General features: G+C 40.5%; 1 protein-coding gene across 3 annotated transcripts in view; it reads left to right on the top strand.

The window, feature by feature from the left end:
• The window catches only part of Atg4c (autophagy related 4C cysteine peptidase), a 64,354-nt gene that overhangs the window by 6,759 nt on the left and 33,319 nt on the right, over positions 1-24,276 (top strand). For all 3 annotated transcript variants that reach the window (XM_034503572.2, XM_076934625.1, XM_076934626.1), the window contains exons 2-5: positions 12,477-12,611; positions 17,380-17,463; positions 19,406-19,639; positions 23,124-23,454. In XM_034503572.2, the coding sequence (XP_034359463.1) occupies positions 12,536-12,611; positions 17,380-17,463; positions 19,406-19,639; positions 23,124-23,454 (725 nt within the window). In that variant the 5' untranslated portion in view covers positions 12,477-12,535. The remainder of the gene's footprint in view (positions 1-12,476; positions 12,612-17,379; positions 17,464-19,405; positions 19,640-23,123; positions 23,455-24,276) is intronic.

The raw sequence follows: 24,276 nt of genomic DNA, 5'->3' as shown, positions 1-24,276 counted from the left end.
TCTGATCACCTCCTATCAGTTAGGTTCTGGGTGTCCTGGTTAGTTTTTTTGTCACCTGGGAAGAGGGAACCCAGCAGACTGATCTATGGGCATGTGTAGGGGGTCTCCTTGACTGATGATTGATGTGGAGGGCCCATCCCACTGGACAGTGCTGCTGTTGGGCAGGTATTGTGTGGTGTGTAGAGAAGCAAGCCAGTGCTCGGTGTTCACGCTTCCTCCAGGTTTAGTTCCCACCGTCTTCAGACTTCCCTCCATGATTTAAGAATTCTCGAAACAATTTTTGCAGTGCATTATGATCTGTTACTGTCATTCTGTTTTTGTTTTTTAGATTTGTTTTTAAATGAGTGCTTTATTTGCATGTATGTCTGTGCACCATGTGTATATAGTGTCCTCTGAGGCCAGAACAGGGTGTCAGGCCCAGTGTCAGGTGTAACTCCTGACACTGGAGTAACAGATGGTTGAGAGCCACAACGTGTATGCTGGGAACCTGGGTTCTCTGGAAGAGCAGTCAGTGTTCTTAACCACTGAGCCATCTCTCTAGCCCCACATCCTTTTGTTTTGTTTGTTTTGATGATAAATTACTTCAGATTCGGTCAGTGCCAGCCTACAAGCTTGTTCCCATTTCCTTTGGATATGTTCTCATCCGTTGTTGGGCATTTTTGTACACTTTTGCACTGTGAGATGTTCTGTGCTCATCTGGTCCAGTTTCTGCTGGAGATCTGGAATCAGCTATTTAACCATAAAATCTTGGACTATTTACTGTGAGTTGATACTTTGAAACCAAGATCTGGGTGTTGACTATGCTACTGGTATTTTTGTTTCTAAGCCTTTTAAATAGGTCCTACACAGCCACCTAGAGTTACAGATAGTTCTGTACATCTATCTGTCCATGAGTTCATAGAATATCTTCAAGTTCAGCATAGAAGAGTTCTCTTTACTTTCCCAGTTCACCTCTCTCTCTCTCTCTCTCTCTCTCTCTATATATATATATATATATATATATATGTGTGTGTGTGTGTGTGTGTGTGTGTGTGTATGTGTATCTGTAGTATGTGTGTGTTATTATTTACTATATATATGTTATTATTATTTTACTATAGGGAGAATTGGGCTTCTCAACCATATCAACATATCTGCTTATCCATTCTATTCTGTAACACACACATAATGTTTTAAGATTACTAGCTCATCATTGTGCCCAACAACACATCTAGAAAATAAAGGTTACTTTGCCATTTTATGACCCTAGACTATGTTCTACTAAAGGTGTTGTATTCGAAGTTTTATTCTCTATTTAAAATAGGTATCTAGTAAACTACTTTTTAATAGAGTATAAAATCAGTCATCTATAAAAACTACTAAAGTAGACGTTATAATGTAAACTTTATCATAGTGTGCAGTTATAGAGAATCCAGGAGCAGTTATATCCACTGAAGAACATGTAGTTTATAGTTGTTTTTACCTCTGTAAGGATTCAAACTTGTGGGTATATTTCACAATTACTGCAATATTATTTAAATTTAAGAATCATTAAAAACCCCAACAGTTTCTATCTATAAGGCAAAGCAATTGAAACAATGTTCTTCTTTGGAGAGATGACACAATTCAGGCATCACTCTTTAACAATGGATGCAATTGTTGAGAATACTAATGCATTCCTGAGTGTTATGTGTAGTGTTTTCCTGCATTATGTTCAGAATAGAAAGATGCATTTGTATGTCTTTGGTCTTTGTATCTGAACAGTTATAACTGTGTTTGCCTTCTGATACTGTTTGTGTGTGATGCTCTCACTGGGAAGGGGAAATATTTCTGCCCCGTCATACTTTGTATCCCTGTGTGATACATGACCATTCAGTGGTGTGCCTTTTAGCATATAAAGTAGATGAAGGCAGGAACTGAGTTTCCAGGCTTGAATTAGTCCCTTAGTGCTTTGCTTCTCAAATTATTTGTTGAATGAGTGAGATATTTTATGTTTAAATGGTATATAGTTACTGCCCTCAACACCTGTGAAGTTTTTCTTGGTAAAAGTGACCAATGAATGATGACTTGGGGGCTTGGGCTCAGAGGATAAGAACACTGACTGTTCTTCCAGAGGTCCTGAGTTCAATTCCCAGTGTTGCGGCCCGAGCTGCCCCACATTGGGGGCCAAAATGTCACAGGCCGCTCTGTCAGTGTTGGACCTGCACTGCCAAAGCCTTGGGGGCTAAATTGTTAGAGCCTGCTCTGCCCCAAGCTACTCAGGTCTGCGGGTCGGGGTTCAGCAAGAGAGAGAGTGAGGACGGACTGGAAGATTGGAGACCAGATAGAGTGTGATTCAATCCCGTTAATTCTTCAGTCTCTCTTCCTAGTCCAAGTCCCAAGTCTTGAGTTCCTAGTCCCTAGTGCCTCCAAGTTCCAAGTTACTTCTTCTAAGTGCTAAGTGCCTAATGTCTAATTCCAAGCTCTTCCTCCAAGTGCCAAGACTCAAGTGCCTAATTCCCACTCCAAGTTGTACTGCTAACCTAATTCCTAGTTCCAAGTTGTATTGCAAGTTGTACTCTCTAACCTAATTCCTAGTTCCAAATTGTACTGAACTCTTCTGTCTGCCTCTGGACTTTTATATGTCTCACTTCTAAACCACGCCTCTAAGTCATGCCCTTAGGGCTTGTCTCTAAATCTGATCTCTAAGTCACGCCCTTAATCTAAATCACTCCATTAAGTCTCACACACCCAAGGGAAGATCCTGGGTATCTAAAGCAAGATGTTATCAGAGTATGCTCAGCTGTTGTAGGCTGATGTAATCAAGTCCCTTGTCAGGGTATATGGCTCAAGATGGCTGCAAGGATGATAGCCGTCTTCTGTAGGCTCCCCACATCCAGAAACCACATGGTGGCTCACAACCATCTGTAATGGGATCAGATGCCCTCTTCTGGTGTGTCTGAAGACAGCTATAGTGTGCTCATACATAAAATAAATAAATCTTTAAAAAAAAGAAAGATGACTTGGGAAAGAGTTTATCCATATTTCTTACAAATTTCAAACTCAGTGTCTTATTTCATATCAAAATTTATCTATCATCCATCCATATCTATCTATCTGTCTATCTATCTCTCTCTGAACAAGTGTTTTGCTTTCATGTTAATCTATGCATTACATGCATGTTTGGTGCCTTCGGAGGCTAGACTATGGTATGGATTCCTGGGATTAGAGTTATAGATGGTGGTGAGCTGCCATGTGGCTCCTGGGTCCTCTGCAAGAGCAGCCAGTACTCTTAACCATTGAGCCATGTCCCCAGCCCCTATCTTGTTTGAAACTTAACCTTTTCCATTTGGTTTCTTGTTTCTGTTAGTGTGACCATTGTCCTCCTATATGTCAGATGTCAGATCTTTGTGTTATTTAGGACTCTGTCTATGTGTGTACCATTGTGACCCATTATCCATGTATCATCAGTTCCACTGTTTGAGCTTTCTGGTTGCATCTTGTTTCTAACCCTTCATCAGCACTGTGGTCAAGCCTTCATTATCTACAGCCTTCTGATCCATTAAAGGAACTGGGGCTCATCCATGTGGAAAAGAGAAGATTGGATGGGATTAGGTAGGGTGTTTTAAAATATCAGCTGGAGGCTGGGTGTGGGGACAGAGGCAGGTGGGGATTTTTGTGAGTTAGAGGCCAGCCTGGACTACATAACAAGTTTCCAGGATAGCCAGGAAAACAAACAAACAACCCCCCCCAAAACCCAAAAAAACAAAACAAAACAAAAACGAAACAAAACCAAAAAAACCAAAAAAAAAAAACCAAACCCCAAAACCAAAAAAAACAAAAAACTCACCATCACCACTACCAAAAAAACAACAAAACAGAAACCAACCCAAAAAGCGTGTGCACGCATACACACACACACACACACACACACACACACAAGGTGGGATTTCAAATTGAAAGAAGAATTAGTTTCTAAAAATGGAAGCATGGCCACTTATTGGAAATCATAGGGTAGAATTCTGGTTCCATATTACATGGTTTCTGGAGATTGAATTTAGGTTCTCATACTTGCCAGGCAAACAATTTATGAATGATGTCATTTCCCTAACCCACCATATACCATCTTTCAAGGAAATGTAGTTGTTAAACATGAGCAAATATCCTGAAGTTAACATGAATTCTCTAAAACAGTTCACAAGGACAACGAACAATTTAAAACAGTATTGAGCCTTTACGGTTATAACTGTATTTTGGGTTTTGTACAGCACTCATGAAGTACCTTGATCTAGAAATGTTCAGTCAGAGGTGAAGGGAGTGTGCTGGGAAGGGTGTTGCAAAGGAGGGCTCATTTCTGTGGGCTAATGCTGGGTTCTTGATCAGAGTAATGGTTTGTGATGGGTGAACAAGTGTGAACAAGAAGGCAGATTGGGGGTTTTGCAGTTTGAACAGGATCTACTTAAAGCCTTTTATACTTTAACATTTTCTTTTGCTACTCTTTTCTACCAGGCATCATTGGTTAAGAGAAATCACTGATGGACAGGAGTGTATCACACAAGGACCAGTGATTGAGAGCTACTCATGCTTTTAGGGCTGGCTGTCTAGTTATTAGACATTCTGTAAGTTCCTTTTGAGTCTGGAGATTTGTATAAACTTCAGCTCTTACAATGTTGATTTTTATGTATAAACTGAATATTTAACAGCTTGGCAAGCTGCATTTTTAAGTATAAAATCTTGAAGTGTTTGTAGTTGACTTGAGTTGATCAGAAATTACTGCGATCCTGACATAAAATTTATTAATAAAAATGTAGCAAATACTAAGTAGATATTGGAGATAAAATCAAGACAATAAAGTTATCTTCAGATAGCCCAGATATTAATAACTTTTTTTTGAGGTAAGGTTTCTCTGTGTAGCCTTGGGTGTCTTTTTAATGTTTTAAAGGAAAGACTACTACTTATTTTTTGGAGGGATTTATATTATTTTCATTTTACGTATATGAGTATTTGCCTATATGTATGTATGTTTACCATGTGTGTACCTGGTACCCTCAAAAGCAAAAAGAGAGCACTGGATCCCTGGTCCTTGAGTTACAGATGGTTGTCAGCTGCCATGTAGGCGCTAGGAATCCAACCCAGGTTGTCTGGAAGAGCAGCAGGTGTTCTTAACTGATGAGGCATCTCTCCAGCCCTTAAGAATTCTCTTAAAAGTATTTATTTGTTTTTTATGTGTATGTGTGTGTGTGCTTGTCTGTATGTGTACCACATGCACATGGCTATAGAGGCCAGAAGAGGGTGGCAGACTCCCAGGTACTTGAGTTACAGATGGCTTGCAGCTGTCCAGTGTGGGTGCTGGGAGCTGAACCCAGGTCCTCTGCAAGAGCAGCAAGTGCTCTTAACCACTGAGCCATCTCTTCAGCTTTCTCATTAATATTCTTCTGACAACTTTTAGGTAAACCGTTAGGTTCATTTCAGCCTGTGTGTCCCACACAGGGTGGTTATAATGATGACGTAAGACAGCCTGTGAGCATGATGTAAACAGTGCAGCTCAGGTGTGCACCTGAGCCACAAGACAGGTGTGTGTGTGGACAGTGCAGCACAGGTGTCACCTGAGCCACAAGACAGGTGTGTGTGGACAGTGCAGCGCAGGTGTCACCTGAGCCACAAGACAGGTGTGTGTGGACAATGCAGCTCAGGTGTCACCTGAGCCACAAGACAGGTGTGTGTGAACAGTGCAGCACAGGTGTCACCTGAGCCACAAGACAGGTGTGGGAAATGTGCTTCTGCTCCGGACTTGGATTCCTCTCTACCATTTGGATTTAAGATGATGTTTGAGTATTGCATTTCATTTAGGTCATCATTATGAAAGAACTGTGTATCAACAAAATGTTTTTACGTGGAAGATATGAGGAACCTTCAAAGTATTTACTAGACGCATTCTTGGTGCAAAACTATTATACTATTTCTTTTGCTATTGGTCTTTCATTGTTTTCTAAGCTTGTTCTGAGGATACAAGTCCTCCCTGTCTTGTGTTTGGATTTTTTTTTTCTTTTTAAAATTAAAAAAAATTTTTTTTTTGTTTTAGTGCCTTCTGCTTGTCCATTATCTCTAAGAGGAGACAGCTGCTGTATCTATCAACACCCTGCCTCTTTTGTGCTAAGCATGCCAGACTCTTAGGTGTCATTTAAGGAGGATTTACATTTTCTAGAGTTTAAGCTTAGAGTGTAAAAACAGCTGATTGGCAGGTGCGGGAAGGAGCAGAAGTGGGTGCAATGTGAGTATCTCTTTAAGTAAAAACCTGAGATGAAGACAGAGATTAGGAAGCAGTGGTGATAGCTGAGAAGGGATTGCTACTTATTATTAAAAATATGCACATGTAAGGCATGAGCATGAAGAGATGGCTTAAGAGATAAGAGCATATACTGGTTTTGCAGAGGACTCAAGTTCTGTCCCCACCACCCACACTGGCTACCTCGCAATCGCCTGGAACTACAGCTCCAGGAAGATCTGTTGCCTCTGGTCTCCACAGGCTTCTGCACTCATGTGTGTGCATACTCTCCCAACACATGTATAATAATTAAAAAATAATAAAAATATCTTTAAAATACATGTGCAGAAATGGTGCTAATGAATGAAAAACTTGGGGCAGACTTTACTATTCATTTTATTTAATGCTGCAACAAAAAGGCACGTAAAAAATTCAAAATGAGGGCAGGTGAGGTGGGCCGGTGGGTGAAGTGGCTTGCCGTGCCAGCCTGATCTGAGTCTGATCCCCAGAACCCATAGTGGAACTGACTGCCGTGACCCTGCACACACGTTCTGTGGCATGAATGGGTCCCCTCACCTTTCCTGCTCTCCTCATCCTCTCTTCCTCTCCTCCCTTTCCTCCCCTACAATATTACTAAATACAATTTAAGATTTCTGAAGCAACTTTTGCATTTCGTTTTGCTGCAGAATACCTGTCTGGGAAGGCGCCCAGGCATATGTGCATGCACACTGTGACTGAGCTGTGTTTTGTAGCCATCCAGCAGTTGTGAGGTTGTTGTTATTTTGATGCTTTTCCAGGCTGAGTTTGTAACATCAACTATATAGAATAAAAATCAATCTGAAGCACGGCCAGTCAGGCCAGGCATTACACACTAGAGGGGATGAAATACACCGGAAATACACCTAGGCTTTCTAGGCTAATGAAATGATTTCCCCCTTCTTTAAATCAATGTTTTAAGTAGCCCAGGCTGGCCTTAAACTGCTAACTCAGGTGACCCTTCTGCTTCAGCCTTCAGAAAGGCTAGCCCTTCAGGTGCATGAAGCTTGCACAAACTGGTTTTAAAAAATGTAAAAACTTGTCCAGTCAGGGTGGCACACACCTGTCCTCCCAGTACTCAGAAGGAAGGTGGTTAAGTTCCAGGCTGGCCTGGCTTCCATTGTGGGCCTCTATTGAAGCAACCAAAACCTAGGGAACTTGCTGGGAAGGGAAATGGGGATGGTGAGAGAGTTCAGAACCTTACAGTAAGACAAATATTCAATGCTTTTCTGAAAAAAGTGTGTGTGTGTGCATGTGTGTGTGTGTGCACAGTGTATGATTTGTGTGCTGAGACTGCAGGTGTGTGTGCCTTCACAGAAGACCACTTTGGGGACTTGGCCTTGGGACCTGGAGGTCAAGTTTAGGTCCGAAGGTTTGCCCAGCAAGCATTTGTACTCACTCAGCTATCTCACTGGGCTCGCTCACCCTTATCTTAAGGTGAAACTACATTAGTGAATTAACAAAAGAGATCTCAGTAATTTTCTTTAGTTTTGCCTGCTTGCATGGAAAGCAGCATGTGGAAGCCAGGAGATGGTGCTGGATCCCCTGGAAGGGGAGTTACAGATGGTTGTGAGCCAGCTGTGGGTGCTGGGAGCTGCTCCATAAGAGCAGACAGTGCTCTTAAGTGCTTGAGTTATGTTTCCAACTCCTGACTGGACTATTTTTTAAGAAAAATAATCATAATAAAATGTTTAGGAAAATGAAAGAGTAGCTCTTAAGTTTTCTTACTTCAGAAGAGGGTTAGGAGAATATTTCTGGAGGTGACACCTTGGTTTTGGTCTTATAAAGTTATGCCTATTTTCAAATCATTCATATTATGGCTATTAAATATGTGCATATTTTGGTATATAAAAAGAAAGAAAACTAATCTCAATCCTCATATCAGATAGGGGCTGACCTGTATAGTAAGGTATCCTCAGCACATCAAAGACTGCCTCAATTGCCATAGCAGAGCTTTGAGGTGTCACGGGGTCCACTTAGATCCGAAACATGAACTTAGTTTGACCCTGTCAGCCAGATGCAGAAGTTGTCCTTGAGATGGCTGGACTCAGACAACTGTCTCCTTACAGCAGAAGCTGTTCAGCTATTGAGAAGTCCCCAGCTCCCCTAGGGCCTGGGACTTTGGACTTAGTTTCCCACTGTGATTCGATGGAACCGGAAAGCAAAATGGTAGTACTTAGGACAAGTTCCTTTCTTTCCTTCCCAACAGAGGTTAAGTAACAGGGCTGTGTCTGTTTAGAGATTAGCACTATTTATTTGCATATGAAAGCAAATTATTCATTTGGTCTTAACCGGAGCATATCGAGAAGGAAGCACATTTAAATATCTTCTATAGTTTCACTTTAAAAAATGGTCTGTGTTCAACTATAATTTTTTTCTTATGTTCTGATCATGTTTCTACTTTAGGAAGAAAAAGTTATGGCCCCAAGTGCAAGATTTAAAAAGAGCTAGTACAGAATTTTAAGAACAGTTAGTGAGAAATCAGTGAAGGTCCTAAAGTACACAACACTAGCTGTACATCAGCTCCTGGTATTCCGTCCTTCCCAGGTTCTTCCAGGGAGACCTTGGGAAGTCCTCAGCAGGATACTTCGCAAACACAACTTTTATGTACTTAAAGTTTAGCTTTCATTGTTCTTGATTCAATTTGGAACTCAAATTCTCTCCAATCCATTATTACCTTTTTTTTTTTTTTTGGAGGCAGGGTACCTCTGTGTAGTCCTGGTTATCCTAGACCTCACTGTATTTTGATCAAGAGATCTGTCTGCCTCTGCTTCCCATGTGCCATCACGCCTTCATGCCATCAAGCAGAGTGCATACTAGTTTTGTCACCTACAGTTGTACACAGATTTGTAAAGCAGTGTATATACCAGCAGGCAAGGCCGGCCACACCTTTTTGACAATGAATTATCTCCCATTAAGTGCCATGTATGGTTCCAGCCTAGGCTCTGATCTGGATGTGTACACATATCTCCAGAGGTTTTTTCACTTGCTTGTTTGAAGCTGAAGATTTTGTAGTTTGATTGCCAGGTTTCTGGTTTTTAGGTTCAAAGATGACTGAATGAGGACTCATTTTACCAGGTTTCAAAGTCGGCAAGGTGCGGGCAGGTGCGTGCATGCATGCATGTGTTTGTGCGCGCGTGTGCGTTGATGCTTGTGCTTTTAGTTGGGTTTCTTATTAGAGTGGCTATTCACACCCTTCAGGTTGGCCTGCAGCTCACTACCTAACCCAGGCCAAACCCCAAACAGTGCTGCATCCTGACCTCAGGGTTCAAGACCGTTCCCACCGCATTGGGTTACCATCCATTTTCTTCATTTTCCCTTTAAGTGTCTGCAGTTGCTTAAAGCCAGGTCTCTTTGACTCTCAAACCTACAGAGCTGGTAGGAGCAGTGTCAGTCTGACACTGTAGCTTCCAGCGGGTGTCCTTTGAAACTGGCCCACTGAAGACCCCCATACTCGGGAGACCCTTCCTCAAGCCTCCGGAATCGCGACCACCCAAAAATCACAAGAAACCATACCTGGATGCAATCAGCAGAGGTTTATTAGGGGAGGAGCCGGCGGTCAAAAACGACATGCTCTTTAGCTCCAAGAGCAGGGTTTTTGGCCACGTGTGGTGGGATAAAGGGTCTTTTATAGCATGGGGTGGGGGGAGGAAGGCATTTTCGCGCGCTTACACATGATTGGTTGTTTTACAAATTTTGAACATAGCACTGGGAAGACCAAGGGAGGGGTAACCAAGAACAGTGGAACATTTCAGAGAATCTAGCCCAAACGATCTAGAGTCACTTTTTCCTTCCGGCTATAGGGCTATGGCCCCACCTAGGTGATAACATCTTTATCTGTAGTCAGGAATGCCTTCCTGCCTTGGGTGAGGCTTGGGGAATGTAATCCAGCAAGTGTCCTTCACCTGGAATGTGAAGGCCTGAAATCTTATTTTCAGTTCTGTAAGGCAAAAAATCTACACATATTTCATAAAATGGCCTTTATAATTTTTCACTCTACACCACCACTAAGATTTCTTACTTGCTTTAAAAACAAACAAACAAACAAACAAACAAACCCTGAATCCCAGTGCTTTTTAAGTAAGGGGTTTATTGATAGAAAAGCAGCTGTCACTTTTTAGGTTTTGAAAAAACTTTAATGCTTATGGGTGTTTTGCCTCCATCACATGTATGCAGCGCCATGCGCGCTGGCAGAGCCAGAAGAGGGTCTGGTCCCCTGGGTTTGGAGTTAGAGATGCTTGCGAGCTTGGGTGCTGGGCATGCACCTGGGTCCTCTGCAAGAGCAACCAGGTGCATGGGTGTCCTCTGCGACACCCGTTGTGAAGTTTTATCTCACTACCACGTGGTCTCCGGCCAGATTTCTCCAAGCATTTTCTGGCATTCCCTTTATTATCACTATTTTCAGAGGTCTCAGACCTTATTAATCTGGACCGTAGCAAATGGCAGAACACGATAGAGCATGTGGTGAGTGAGGCCACTCATCTCATGGCTTCACTCTGAGTTGCTTTAGTTGGGGCGGTTTTGGTCGTACAGAGTTTAATACCAAACCAGCTGTTATACCTGCATTTTATGTATTAAGTTTTCATCTCAGCAGCTTGTTTTTCCAGTAATTTGGTTATTTATTTATCTTGCTTATGTGTGTATAGTACCTGTATAGAGGTCACAGGAAAACTCTAAGAATTAATTTTTGATCATCCACAATGTGGATTCTGGGAGTCAAATTCAGGTTGTTGGGCTTGGTAGCAAACGCCTTTTACCTGCTGAACATCTGACTAATTTTGTTATTTTAGAAGAGACTCAGCTAAGCATTTTGCCTTACACCTGTAATTCCATATGAAACTAAAGAAAAGGATTATGATTTAAAAAAAAAAAACAAAAGTCATCTGGGTGTCCACAATTTAAATAATAAAAGTAAATTACAAAGGTAGAACTTTTACTTTGTAGAGTTGTCCATGTAAAATATTATTGGCATTTTGTATGTGATTGACTTCCACCATTTGACTATATTATTACTGATTTTTTTTTCTTCCTTTTGAGAAGTTGTAATTTAGCCTTTTGCAATCTCTCCTCCAGGCTGCTGTGCTGTAAAGTTAAAATCCTACAGAATCTGATTCTTTTGACACAGCTGCTCCTGGTCTTCAGGGCCTGCGTACCCGCCCCTTTAACCCTTTAACTTCACTCACAGTTTTATGTTTCTTGTTCTGGTGACACATTTGCTTTTAGCATGTTCCTTCTACCTTAGGGCTGTGGTATGTAGTCAGTAGCTTTTAATTCATACCGTGAAGTAGGATGGCGATAAAGAATGAATGCCAGTATTTTCCAGTAGATACTTCTGATCCCCAAAGCACAATGTCCTCATTCTTTCTTTGAAGAGTGAAATGTGAGCTATCGTGAATAAACACAAACATTTCCTGTTGTAATTTGCTCATCTCTCAGATTGTATCACCGGTCTCAACTTTCCTTCAGGTTACATACATTCTTAAAACCAGAAGCACTTTCTGTTGTCAGTTTAAGTCATTCTTCTTCCTTTTAAATGCTTCAGTATTGAGACAGGAAGATAATATAGAAAATGTAACAATGTCAAAAGCAAGACAATTAGATACAGTTACAGGGAAGCAAGGACTACCTAATCAGTGGAAGTGGAAGTTACCGAAGGCAGCCAACATCTCAGTAAGATTCCCAGGCAGCTTCTGTAATTACAGGAAGCCTTGGGTGCCCTTGCAAGCTGAGCTGAGCTCTTCAGGCACCCACAAAGTGAGTGGGAACATTATTGTTTGGCTCTATGTTAATTCTATTTTACATATTTTATATTGTATGCTTTATGTAGTTAAAATATTTATAGACTATCCTATTCTAGAAAAAATGTGAAATGAAAAAAATTCTCTCTCCAACCCTTCCCTCCTTCCTTCATTTCTGAGGCCATTGTAGCTCAGATTCAACCTCACTACACAACTGTGGACAGACTTGAACTTCTGATCCTTATGTCTTTCCCTCCAGAATGTTGGGATTTCAGATCTGCACCACTGTATTCATGTGGTGCTTGGAATTAAATCCACATTTTGTATGTTCCAGGCAAGCACTCAAGCAACCGAGCTATAGCCTCAACTTACTTTGCTTGTTTTCAGTTTAAATTATATTTGATAATTTAAGTAACTTCAGCAGTATGGTGCCATCTAGTATGTGTTGATTACTTATTTGCCTATTCTTTTTCTTTCAGTACATTGGATTTTCTAAAAGAATGGAATCAAGTGATGGCCTTTTCTTTACAATTTGAATATGGAGGCTTCAGGAACAGATGAAGTTGACAAGTTAAAAACTAAATTTATATCTGCTTGGAACAACATGAAATATAGTAAGTATTGTGATTTAAGTATTGTGTAAACTTACATGAGACTGAAATACTTTATTATGTCTGGAATAGTCATGGGATATGAAAGGCATGTAACCAGTGCTGATAAGAGTCTCTTGTAGCCAGACGGTGGTGGCGCACGCCTTTAATCCCAGCACTTGGGAGGCAGAGGCAGAGGCAGATTTCTGAGCTCAAGGCCAGCCTGGTCTACAGAGTGAGTTCCAGGACAGCCAGGACTACACAGAGAAACCCTGTCTCAAAAAACCAAAAAAAGAAAAAGAAAAAGAAAAAAAAATCTCTTGAAGACGGGGAATACAATCATAAACTGTACTTAGAGACTCAAATATTCTGTATGGAAATGTGGGCATGGTAGCATATACCTGCACATCCAACGTTCTGGAGGTAGAGACAGGAGTTCAAGGCTAGCCTGGTCTGCATAGTGAGTTACCTATAGTAAACATATACCTTATATTCTCCCAAGATACTCCTTCAGTCCCAGTTATTTTCCCTTTTGAGATAAGGTCTCATTTAACTTTAGCTGTCCCTAACTATCTGGCTCAGGTTAGTTTTGAACTTATGATCTTCCTCAGCCAGCTGAACATTAGGCTTCCATGTGAGTGGCACCTTGATCGGCCACTAGGTCCTTTTTTATGATTATACAATATTTTATTGGGTGGCTGTACTTGACATTTTGTTTGCTTTTTTCATCAGTTAATGTTGAGTCTCTGTGAATAGTGTTGCTGTGGATGCTTTTGCACAGATGTGTGTGTGTGTGTGTGTGTGTGTGTGAGAGAGAGAGAGAGAGAGAGAGAGAGAGAGAGAGAGAGAGAGAGAGAGAGAGAGGAGAGAGAGAGAAGAGAGAAAGAGAGAGAAACATCACATCTTTAAGGCTGAGTCAGGGCCAGCTGAGGAAACTTTAGTGCTGAGTCATACTGGGCAGTGGAATGACTGAGAATAACTAACTTTTTGAAGAATTACAAAACTGCCTTCCAGATGGCTGCGTCATTTCACATGTCCCTGCCAGCACGTCTGAGGTCTGAGTTTTCTGAGATCCTCGTCAGCTGATCAGGATGGCTCATCGCTGCCCCTCTCAGCTCAGTTTCACCTACCGTACACACGTCAGTCTGTACGCCAGCGTCTCAGCGCTGCCATTTATGTAGGTTTGTCATCAAGTGCAGACCTACCTGGAGGTTCAGTTTTCCAGCTTCATTTTCCTTTTCCAAGGTTGCTTTGCTTGTTCTAGAACGTTTGTGTTTCCATATTATTTTGATATTTTTTCTTCTGCCCGATCTAGTCCATTGATAACAGTTTCTATGTGATTGAGAAACCCGATTTTACTGAGTTCTCCTCTGCCTTCCACATGCTCTGTGGCATGTGTGCCCCACTCACATAGTCATATACAAATAACAAATCAGTAGTGCAGTAAGTAAAAGATTGTTATGGCTCTTATCCGCTGGCTCCCTGCTTTTGTTTTTGCTTGTTTTTTGTTATGGGGTCTCTCTGTGCAGCCCTGGAACTCACTGTGTAGACCAGGCTGGCCTCAAACTCACAGAGATCTGCCTACCTCTGCCTTCCAAGTGCGGGGATTAAAGGTGTGTGACACCACACCTGACTGTATAATTTTAAAAACATGATATTTTTATTTTTTTCTTTGAGAATTTCATACATGTGCATAATATATTTTGAAACCAATCACTTCCGGTCCCCCTCTCTTTGGTTGCTCATCTCTCCATCCCACTCTTATTATTATTGTTTTTAAAATAATCCACTGAGTCCAGTTAGCATTGTGCAGTCCGTATATGCACAGACGTGTATCTACTGGAGCATGGCCAGCCTATGAGGAATCATAGCTCTGAAAAACAAACAAACAAACCAACCAAAACCAACCCTCACCTAGCAGCCTTAAACTCCTCAGCTAGGGGTGAGGGTGTGTGAGCCCTCCATGCTGGAGTGGGGCCTGCTGTGGTCTTGGAAGGTGTTGTGCCGGCAGCTACACCTGTTGTGAGACCATGAGTGCAGTGACTCCGCCATGTCTAAAAGATACTGTTCTGCCCTAGTCCGACCTAGCTTCTTCTCTCACAGTCTTTCTGCTCCGTCTTTAGTGATAGGGGAAGGGGTGTGTGTGTGTGTGTGAAGGAAATTTATAAAATACTAGGTTTCCATATGGCTTTTTCAAACATGTGTCAGTGCTAATTACTTCTCCTCCTCCAAGCCGCCCCCCCTCCCCGCTTCCCCATGGCTCTGTTTTTATATCTTCAGTTTCTCCCTGTCTGCCCCATAGTATCTTGATTCAGCATCAGTAAGTAAAGCAAAGATAGGTTAAGGCGTTTCATATGATGAACACATTTATAAAGATAACTGGAAAGTGGTTAACTAAAACTGAATAGTTAAAAGAGAAAAAGTCCAACGCACGGGTTAATCTTTGGATGTGTTGAACTATGCAAGCTCCCACGTGCCTGTGGAAAGAGAAAAATGTCAGGGTCCTTTGAGAAGCACTGGACCGTCTTCTGTACCGGGCATAGAGCAAATCAGTCTGCCGGGAGGTCTCACGGGGAAGAGAAGAGCAGGGGAGAATGTGTATCCTGTGACTGATGTGTGGCAGTGAAGCACTGTGGCCCTAAGTTCTCGTTAGATGTGAGCTCTTGCGGTACCTCAGCTCACATTCCCTTCCTCTTCCGAGGACAGACTGGAGAGCGGTCCGTCAGAAGACGTAGGTAAGCAGCAAACCACAGGGAGGGAGACGGTGAGAAGTTTCTTTTTAAAAGTTGGTTTCTTTGCTTGAGCAGGTTTTTACTGAGTTCTCAGAAACTTGGTTGCTTTTTGGGAGAAGAGATGGCTGCTTTTGTGGGGCTTTGATGTAATGTTTATAATAGCTAATCTGTGGGAAGCCCTAGTGTAGTTCCTGGTGTGCACACAGCAGATAAATACACATGTCCTGTTGGAGTTGAGAAGAGAACCAGATCTAAGTGAAAAAGGGGGACAGCGTCCCCAAAGACGACTCTGAAAGGAGTAGGGCTTTGATAGACTGAAGTAGCACAGCCCAGGAGAGACGGAGAGTAGAGTTCTGATTTGTACCAGTCTTCACTGAGACTGAGAGGCCTATGCTAAGTCTGATAAGTAGTAATGGTATTTTTTAACACTTTTATTTGTTTTTAAATTATTTTATATTTTTAATGATATGTATGCGTGTGTGTTTGAGTATGGTTTTGTCCATGTGAAGGCCAGAAGAGGGCAGTAGATCCCCTGGTGTTGGGGTAACAGGCAGGTGAGAGCACCTGACATGGGAGTGGGCAAGAGCAGCAACTGTCTTAACCTCCGACTGTTCCTCTATCCTTTTGAGTTTTTAGTTTGTGTCTCTGTGTGTGCATGTGCCTTGCACACATGTGGAAGTCAGAGGACAGCCATGGGTCTTGTTTCCCCCTTTCACCATACCAGTTCTGGACCCACACAGAAGTCAGCCTTGGCAGTAGGCTTTTCATTGAGCTGTCTCGCTGGTCCAGTCAGATGCTTCTGAACAGAAAATCCGTCTAGTTAAGGCTGAGCCACCGGGAGTTTAACTTGTTAGTGATAGGTGACATTTTGAGGAAAGAGAAAGACTGTGAGCAGGGAAACTGTTTTTGACACTTTACAGTAAATCAAGCCCAACGAAGGCTGAGCAGTGTGTCTGACTTCCATCTGTCTCCTTGTCCAGCAGAGAACTGTTCTTGCATTATCATAATTTTTAGTATTTTTCTTTATTTGTATAAAGTGCTTTAGGGAATTTAGTTTTAAACTTTTGTTAATAACTTTGTATAATGTAAAGGCAGCTAGTCTGTTAGACCCATGTCTGTCAACTTTAATTCTGTCTATACATGTCCGTGCATTTAGAAAACCATCCACTCTGCTTTCTTTCTAGAATCTCTCTGTGTAGACCAAGATGGCCTCAAATTTGTGATTCTCCTGCCTCAGGTTCCCAAGTCCAGGCCTGACTGGTGTGTGCCACTGTGACATGTTCAACCCCATGTTCACCCTTAGCAGTCAGGGTTTTCATAGGCTTGGCAGTGTTCAGCACTGTAGGGGACCACTGCTTTTCACTGGAGATTCAGAAGGGCTCCTGCCATCAAGGATGCCGAGAGAACACTACCTCTCTTTCCCGTTGCTGACAGATGGGAAGGAAGAAACCTGATAATTAAAGTTTGTGACTTCAGTTGGGGCTCAGGACTGGGGATTGAAAGCCCAGGTGAGGATGTCTAGCACCTTGTATGCATCCAGGCAGTTACATCAGAGACCAATTTTACCAGGTGTGCTAGCCTACTATGAGCTTTCCTCAAATTCCTCTCCAGGGGTTTTCAAGTACTTTGCATTTTTAAAATACCTGCGATGGAAGTCATTTCAAACAGTTGATCATCTTTGCTTCCTTGATGGGCAGAAGCTACTGTGAGGGTGACAGTAGAGTTCCCACCTTTCCAGTTCATGTGGGGAGAGCATCGTGACCTGTCAGAATAAATCAAAGTCACTGTTTTCCTCTTCTTTTATAAGGAGGAGATTATGGTTAAGAGACTGAAATTTATTTAAACTAGTAAAGTTTATTTATTTATTTTTAAAATTTTAAATTTATTTAAACTAGCCTTTTCATTGTCTAATTTTGTTTCATTGTCTAAATAGTTTGTAACTTCTAAACACGCATATTCATAGTGGTAATCATGCCTTGCAGTCAAGTATGAGGAAAGAGACACTGCCAGGGCTTTTACTTTGAAATGTTAATGCCAGAACCTTTTTTCTCTCCTTGCAGGTTGGGTATTGAAAACAAAGACATATTTTAGTAGAAATTCACCTGTTTTGTTGCTTGGAAAATGTTATCATTTTAAATATGAAGGTAAGTGGTAAACATGTAAAATATTTTTAAAAAAATCTTTGAAGACTTTCATCGCTAAACATTTTGTTATTTCCGTATTAAACTGCCTTGACATGTTAACCATCTACATATATGCTTGTGTTCTTTGTTAAGTTCCCTGGTAACTTGAGTGTCTCATGGTAAAGGAAAGGGTCACCCCAGTGACATCACCAGGCATCCGCCCAGTGGTCACATTCCAAGCTCTGTATTGAATCTCCTATCAGTCAATCGGACTTTCCAGAACTTTCCTCTGCACCTTCCTTTCCCCATCCTTCCTTCCCCCCTTGCTGGCAGCTTCATGTCCCCACTGCTTGCATGGCACACACACTCCACGTCCTCCTGGCTCCCCCTCGCTTCTCCAGCTTCTCCACTTAGACTTCCTCCCCCTCGTAGCTATCTGCTTTCTTTGTAAATGGTGTCAGTATATCCCAGAGGCTCTAAGCAGTCATGCTTTAGTTTTCATTTGGATTTAGGCCTTCTTATATCTTGTTTCATCCAGTGGAATAACCCTCTGTCATCGAAAAGTGTATTGTTCAATTTCCACCTGTTCATATAGGTTTTGTAGTTCTTGCTATTTCTTAGTATCGTGTAGTCAGCCTCAGCTAAGCCTCCAGTATCATCAATAACTTTCTTTCTTTTTTGTGTGTGTTTGTTTGCTACCTTACCTCCACTTTTTATTGTGTGGTTCCTTGAAGTAGTTCTCACTTTTCTTAAAGCTCTTGGGACAAAGTTCCCTCAGTTCTGACAGTTTCCCCATAGGATTTAGTGTCGTCTCAGTCTGAAGAGGTTAAGAAATGACTTGACTTCTAGAGAGGAGATTGGAGCTCTGTGTAGGATGAGGCATGAGAGTCAGGAACTGCTGTATGACATTTAAAACAAATACGAATGTCAAAGGGGCCTAAATAGACATATTGTAGTGTCATGCTTAATTTCCAGGCACTTTTATTTATAACTAACTTCGAGTTCTGTATAATATTGAGAGAAAGTCATGTCAATGGAGGCTTACAATTCATTTGTTTATTACCATCTGCTGAATATAGATGAAGGTTGAGTGATGGAAATTTTTCAAAATGAGCAGAAAGGATGGGCGAAGGAAGAATGAAGACTGAATTGTAAAGCTCTCAGCCTGTCACATCCTGCAGAAAGGCTTCGGACGCTGCATGCTTTGGCATTGAGAGCTGTAGCTAGATGTATTTCCTCACTGTGTGCCCACACACCCAGGCCAGCCAGCACCGATGCTCACTGGATCTACTAATGCAGAGCAGTGTCTCTAGCTGCAGGGGAGAGGTGACGTGGTTCCTCTGAAAATCATTGAGGAATGGTGGTTCACTGCAAATCGTGTTCTGTGAATTATTGGGCAAATAGTGGCTTTTTTCATAGTATTGTGTTAGAGATAATCAGTTTGCAAAGGCTTTAAAATGATATGTGTGGGTAGCAACAAGTTCTGGAAAATGGTATTTGAACATAAAGGGCATTTACGTTTTAGAAATTTTATATTCTTTCTCTGTAGCTTCTTAGTTTTGATTTTATAATTTGAGTATAAATATTCACGACAGTACAATGCGCACATCAGCTCACGTGACTGTACACATCTTTACATACTGACAACTCATGGCATCTTATTTGCTTGTCACTTTTCAAAGGGCTCAACTGTGTGTGTCCTGAGCCAACTGAGGTAAAAAAAGAAGGTATTTTAAATTACCCTCTTGTCTAAGACGTGATTTTACAGAGGTGCAGATGGTCACTGTTGATAGCAGTGTTATTACAGATCCTGTATTTGTCCCCGTGTTCAAACCACCTCAGGGTTCCTTTGATTAGTCAGCGGAAGGCTTACGTTGCTCTTAAATGAGACGGCACAGTAATGACAGACATACATGGTCGCCTATCTTTATACTACATAACTTCCATTTTAAACATTTTGTAGATGAAAGCAAGATGTTGCCTGCAAGATCAGGATGTGCCATTGAAGATCATGTGATTGCAGGGAATGTGGAAGAGTTCCGTAAGGATTTTATTTCTAGAATATGGCTGACCTACAGAGAAGAGTTTCCGCAAATAGAAGCTTCAGCCTTGACGACAGACTGCGGCTGGGGCTGCACACTGCGGACCGGCCAGATGCTGTTGGCTCAAGGACTCATACTACATTTTCTTGGTAGAGGTAAATCAAGTCTCTCTGTTCCTGGCTGCTGCTGTTTTTACTCTGAGCATCAGTTTGAATAGCACATCCACCTTGCTGAGGTCAAGATGTTCTACTGATCTAAGAACATCTGTTACATCTGTACTGAGCTGAGCCAAGTGCCTTACACGTACACATTCCTGCCTCTCCTTTGAATACTGTAGATTCAATATGGCTATCTGGTCACCACAGTGAATTTACTTCACATTTTATTGTTTTAGTTGAGTTCTCTAGAGTGCCGCGTTAAATTCATTAAGCCCTGAGCAAAAGAATTTTTACTCTGTTTTTTCTTTGTACATGTCAGTAGTATTTTGAAATTTCTATCATAAATAATTACATTTATCATAATTATCACTTATATTTATATATCATTTAACAGTATATATTAATTATATATTATATATTATGACATATATAAATTATGCCATTATATATAATTATAGATTAATTATTTTATATATAATATATAGCAATGTATTACATAGAAGTTATGTTATACAATATGATATATTTAATTAACAGTATAAATATATAATTGTACTATATCATTATATTTATAAATTATATAATTTATATATCATCGTGCATAATCACTATAAATAATCTATAATTCTCTGTATTAATTAAATTATTATTATTTTTTGGAGACAAAGTCTCACTATGTAGCCTTAACTGGCCTAGAACTCACAATGTAGACTAGGCTGGCCTTGAGTTCACAGAGACCCATCTGTTTGCCTCTCGAGTGTTAGAATGTGCCACCATACCTGACTATAATTCTTTATATTAAAATTTTAGGCTTTTAATTAATGAGAACTTATGTTTAGAGTTTTAAAGATTTATTAAAATAAATAAATATGTGTGTGTCTGTGTGAGAGCCAGATGATGTCAGATCCCCTGGGGTTGGATTAGAGGCAGTTAAAAGCTCCCCAACATGGGTGCTAGGTACCAAACCTAATGTCTCTGCAAGAACAGCAAGCAGTTTTAACTGCTGATCCACGTCTCCAGCCCCAATGATTTTTTTGGGGGTGATTTGTCTGATTTGTCTGTCTGTCTGTCTATCTATCTATCTATCTATCTATCTATCTATCTATCTGAGACAGGAGTTCTCTGGCTGTCCTGGAAATCTCTCTACAGACCAGGCAGTCTCTGCCTCCTGAGTCCTGGGATTAAAGGTCTTATGCTTAGACTTTTAAACCCTCAGAGATCTCCTTGATAGTCAACTTACTTATATTTACTTTCTAATGTCATTTCCCTATCAGTCAGATTTTTATAATGTATACATTTGTAAGAGAGTTTTGTTTTATTGTTTTCAGGCTAAGTAGTATCTTTCTTTAAAGTGTTAGTCAGTAACTAGTGACTTTTCTATAGAGATGATCAAAGTCATTTAGCAAACAAGTTTGTGAGGAGTGTGACTAACACAAAGAAAAAGGTGTGTGTGTGTTTTAATTTTTCCACAAAGAAAAAGGTGTTTTTTTTTTTTTTTTAATTTTTAAAAGTTCTATATATTGGAAATTAATCTCAGGGCCTGAGCTATAATGCCAGAAAAGTGTTTTAACCACTAAACCCAACTAAGACTCAGTTTAGACAAATTTTTGGGGGGTGATTTGTCTGTAGTCCTGTGTACTCATGAACAGGGATGGGAATGTTTATTCCTGAGCAGATCTCTGAACCCATGACTTAATCTAAACATAAAAGGATTTGCTTCATCGACTTACAAATAATGTTTGAAGTTGCCTCTTTATTAAACAGTAAAATAATGGTTCTATTTGCTGTGTTTAGGTCTGATGTCTTCCCTGGCTTTATTTATTAGGTTTCAATTTGCTAGAGAACTGCTATTATTATTCTCTAACAAACCACCATTCTGAAGGAAGATATTCAGAAAATATCCAGAACAAAAGATATTTTAAAAATATTTTTTAAAAAATTTAAAAATATTTAAAAGATACTGAAAGTTAAAATTTCAGCAGTTTTACTTCTTTTTCTTTTTAAAACATAAAATCAAAATGAATCTCCTCCCTAAAGATATCTACTCAGAGTACTATAAATGTTAACAAATACTTTCTATTTATTTATTTAATTTTCATTGTTCCTTTGGGAAGCCTAGAAGCCTGACAGACCGGCAGTAAAGTACAGGAGTCCTTATTCCAACTGAAGATTGACAAGAAGAAAGAAAGAAGGAAAGAAAGGAGAGAGAGAGAAACAAAAAGAAAGGAAGAAAGAAAGGAAAGCCATATTGAAGGACTGTCCACTTGTTACTTGAGCTTAGCAGTTTTTCTTTGACTTTTACTTTTTGTGACTTTTCCTTAATTATGATGTATAGTACATCATACTTTTCTGTTTGGAAAAGTTAGAAATCACAGAGTAGTTCTGAGACAGTCAGATCTAAGCATACCATTGTTGTTATCATATTGGCTTGCTTATATGTTTATTGTTTTATTTTATAAGCACATCTTTGGCCTTGTCTGTTCCAGAATGCTGTCCTGCCTGGGTCTCCAGAACACTGCTGTTCCTCCTTCCTCCATTTTCCCTTCTGTCTTTCTACCCCCTTCAGTACTGGGGATGGATTACTGAGCTTTGAACATGTTAGACAAACACTAATCTATGCCCATCCCACTGTGTTGGTTCTTTTCTTGAGGCAGGCTCTTCCTATGTAGGCTAGGCAGTGCTAGGCTTGCTAGATTTGTTTCCTTTTCTTTGTTTTATTTTTGAAACGGTCTCACTGTGCGTCTCAGGCTGGTCTTGAACTCACAGAGATCAGCCTGATCAGCCTTCCTCAGATTTCCAAGTTCTGGGATTAAAGGTGTGTGCCTCCATGCCTGGCCTACATTTTTTTTTTTTTCCTCTTTCAAAGCAGCCTTTACAAGTGGTCAGCCCTGAAATCACATACATATAAGTAACACTACACATACTGAGCAGGTTATACTTAGATCTTTAGAAACATACACTCCATACACACACACACACACACTCACACACACACACCAACTTAAAAAAAAAAAGAGACCATGAATTTGAGAGAGTGCCAAGAACTGGGTACAAGAGAGTGGATGGAGGGAAGAAAGGGAAGAAGGGAATTATGTAATTATATTTTAATTTCAAAAAAATAAAAAAAAATTAAAGCAGCTTTATTGGGATATAACATATCTCATTTAAATTAATTTTATTAAATAAATGTACTCATTTAAAGTGATCAATTCAGAGTTCTTGGCATTCTTACCAAGTTCTTTAGCCATCAAAATATCCAATTTTAGAATATTTTTATTATTGCACAGAGAACCCTTTGTCAGCCATTCTACCCTGTATGTCATCATTATCAGCCATCACTCTAATTTCTGCCTTTGCACAGTCTTGAGTTTCTGATTTGCTTCAATAACCTGTTTGGCTTTAAATGCTGCATATTTATTTAGTACAGTCGTCAAGGTCTGTTTGTTCGAAAAGTCTGAGTCTTGCTTTGGAATTGCTATAGCTTGGACCTGGCCCGAGGCACTGCATATTGAGAATTCAGACTCTGACTCATGGACTTCCAACACTGTCAAAAAGTTTACTGCATCGTTTGAAGCATCACTTTCAGGGGAAAGAGAACTCAGAACTCCAGCAGTTTCTCTGAAGGAAACGTCTGGGAAGCATTCTGATGACCTTGCAGTACGGAATGAGATGTATCACAGGAAAATCATCTCTTGGTTTGGAGATTCCCCTGTGGCCGTCTTTGGCTTGCATCGACTAATCGAGTTCGGGAAGAAGTCTGGGAAAAAAGCTGGCGATTGGTATGGACCAGCAGTGGTTGCTCACATTTTAAGGTATCATTGTTTTCAGCTCTTCGGTTTTGTGCTTAGAAATACCAGCTTTGACAGTGAGTGTGTACAGCCGAAGCTCTTAAGACCAGCTACATGAAAACTTCTGCTTTTCTTTGCTAGTGTGTGTGTGTGGGAGGGGGGGTGTCAAGACATAGGGACTATAGTTGCCTTTATCTACAGACAGTTTCATGCTCTTGTTTATAGGTATAGATATTCAGGGTCTCTTTCTAAGTAGGTTCTCATTAGATTATATTGTTGTATGTTCTAAAAGTTACCATCTCTTTCAACCTGGAGGCTGGAAGGCAGGCCATATTAGTTTTTTTTTTTTTTTTTAATATAACCAATTTATTGATGTCTGATGAGATGTCAGTAGCTAAACTTATTGTTTCAGCATTTCCATGCACACTTTAAATTCCCATGAGTGGTACATCACGAAGCAAACATTTATAGAAGGATAATCACAAAAGCATAGTTTCTAACCTTCAAGGTGTCCTCAGGTGGAGGCAAATGGTAAATATTTGGGGCTTTGCAGACCTACATGTTTCTGTTATTTATTATTCTTTTTTCAAGAATAATTCTACTTGAACTTGTCAAAACTATTCTTAGCTTACAGTATAAAAGCAAGCTACAGGTTGTATTTGGCCATAGTTTCTGGTGTTTCTTCTAAACTAACATACAGGAGCATACACAGTAAAGACACAGACAAGCTAAATATTTTAGTTGCCACATCTGCATAAGTCCTTTTTCAGATGCTGGGTTTTGTCACCACCCATGCCCCTGAGAACACTCTTGCTGAGAAGTGCCTTCTAGCCTTCTAGTTTGCAG

The sequence above is a fragment of the Arvicanthis niloticus genome, chromosome 5 (genome assembly GCF_011762505.2).
Source record: "Arvicanthis niloticus isolate mArvNil1 chromosome 5, mArvNil1.pat.X, whole genome shotgun sequence".
In the NCBI taxonomy this organism is placed as follows: Eukaryota; Metazoa; Chordata; class Mammalia; order Rodentia; family Muridae; genus Arvicanthis; species Arvicanthis niloticus.
Note: the sequence above shows the minus strand (reverse complement) of the source record. Positions and strands in the feature narration are given on the sequence as shown.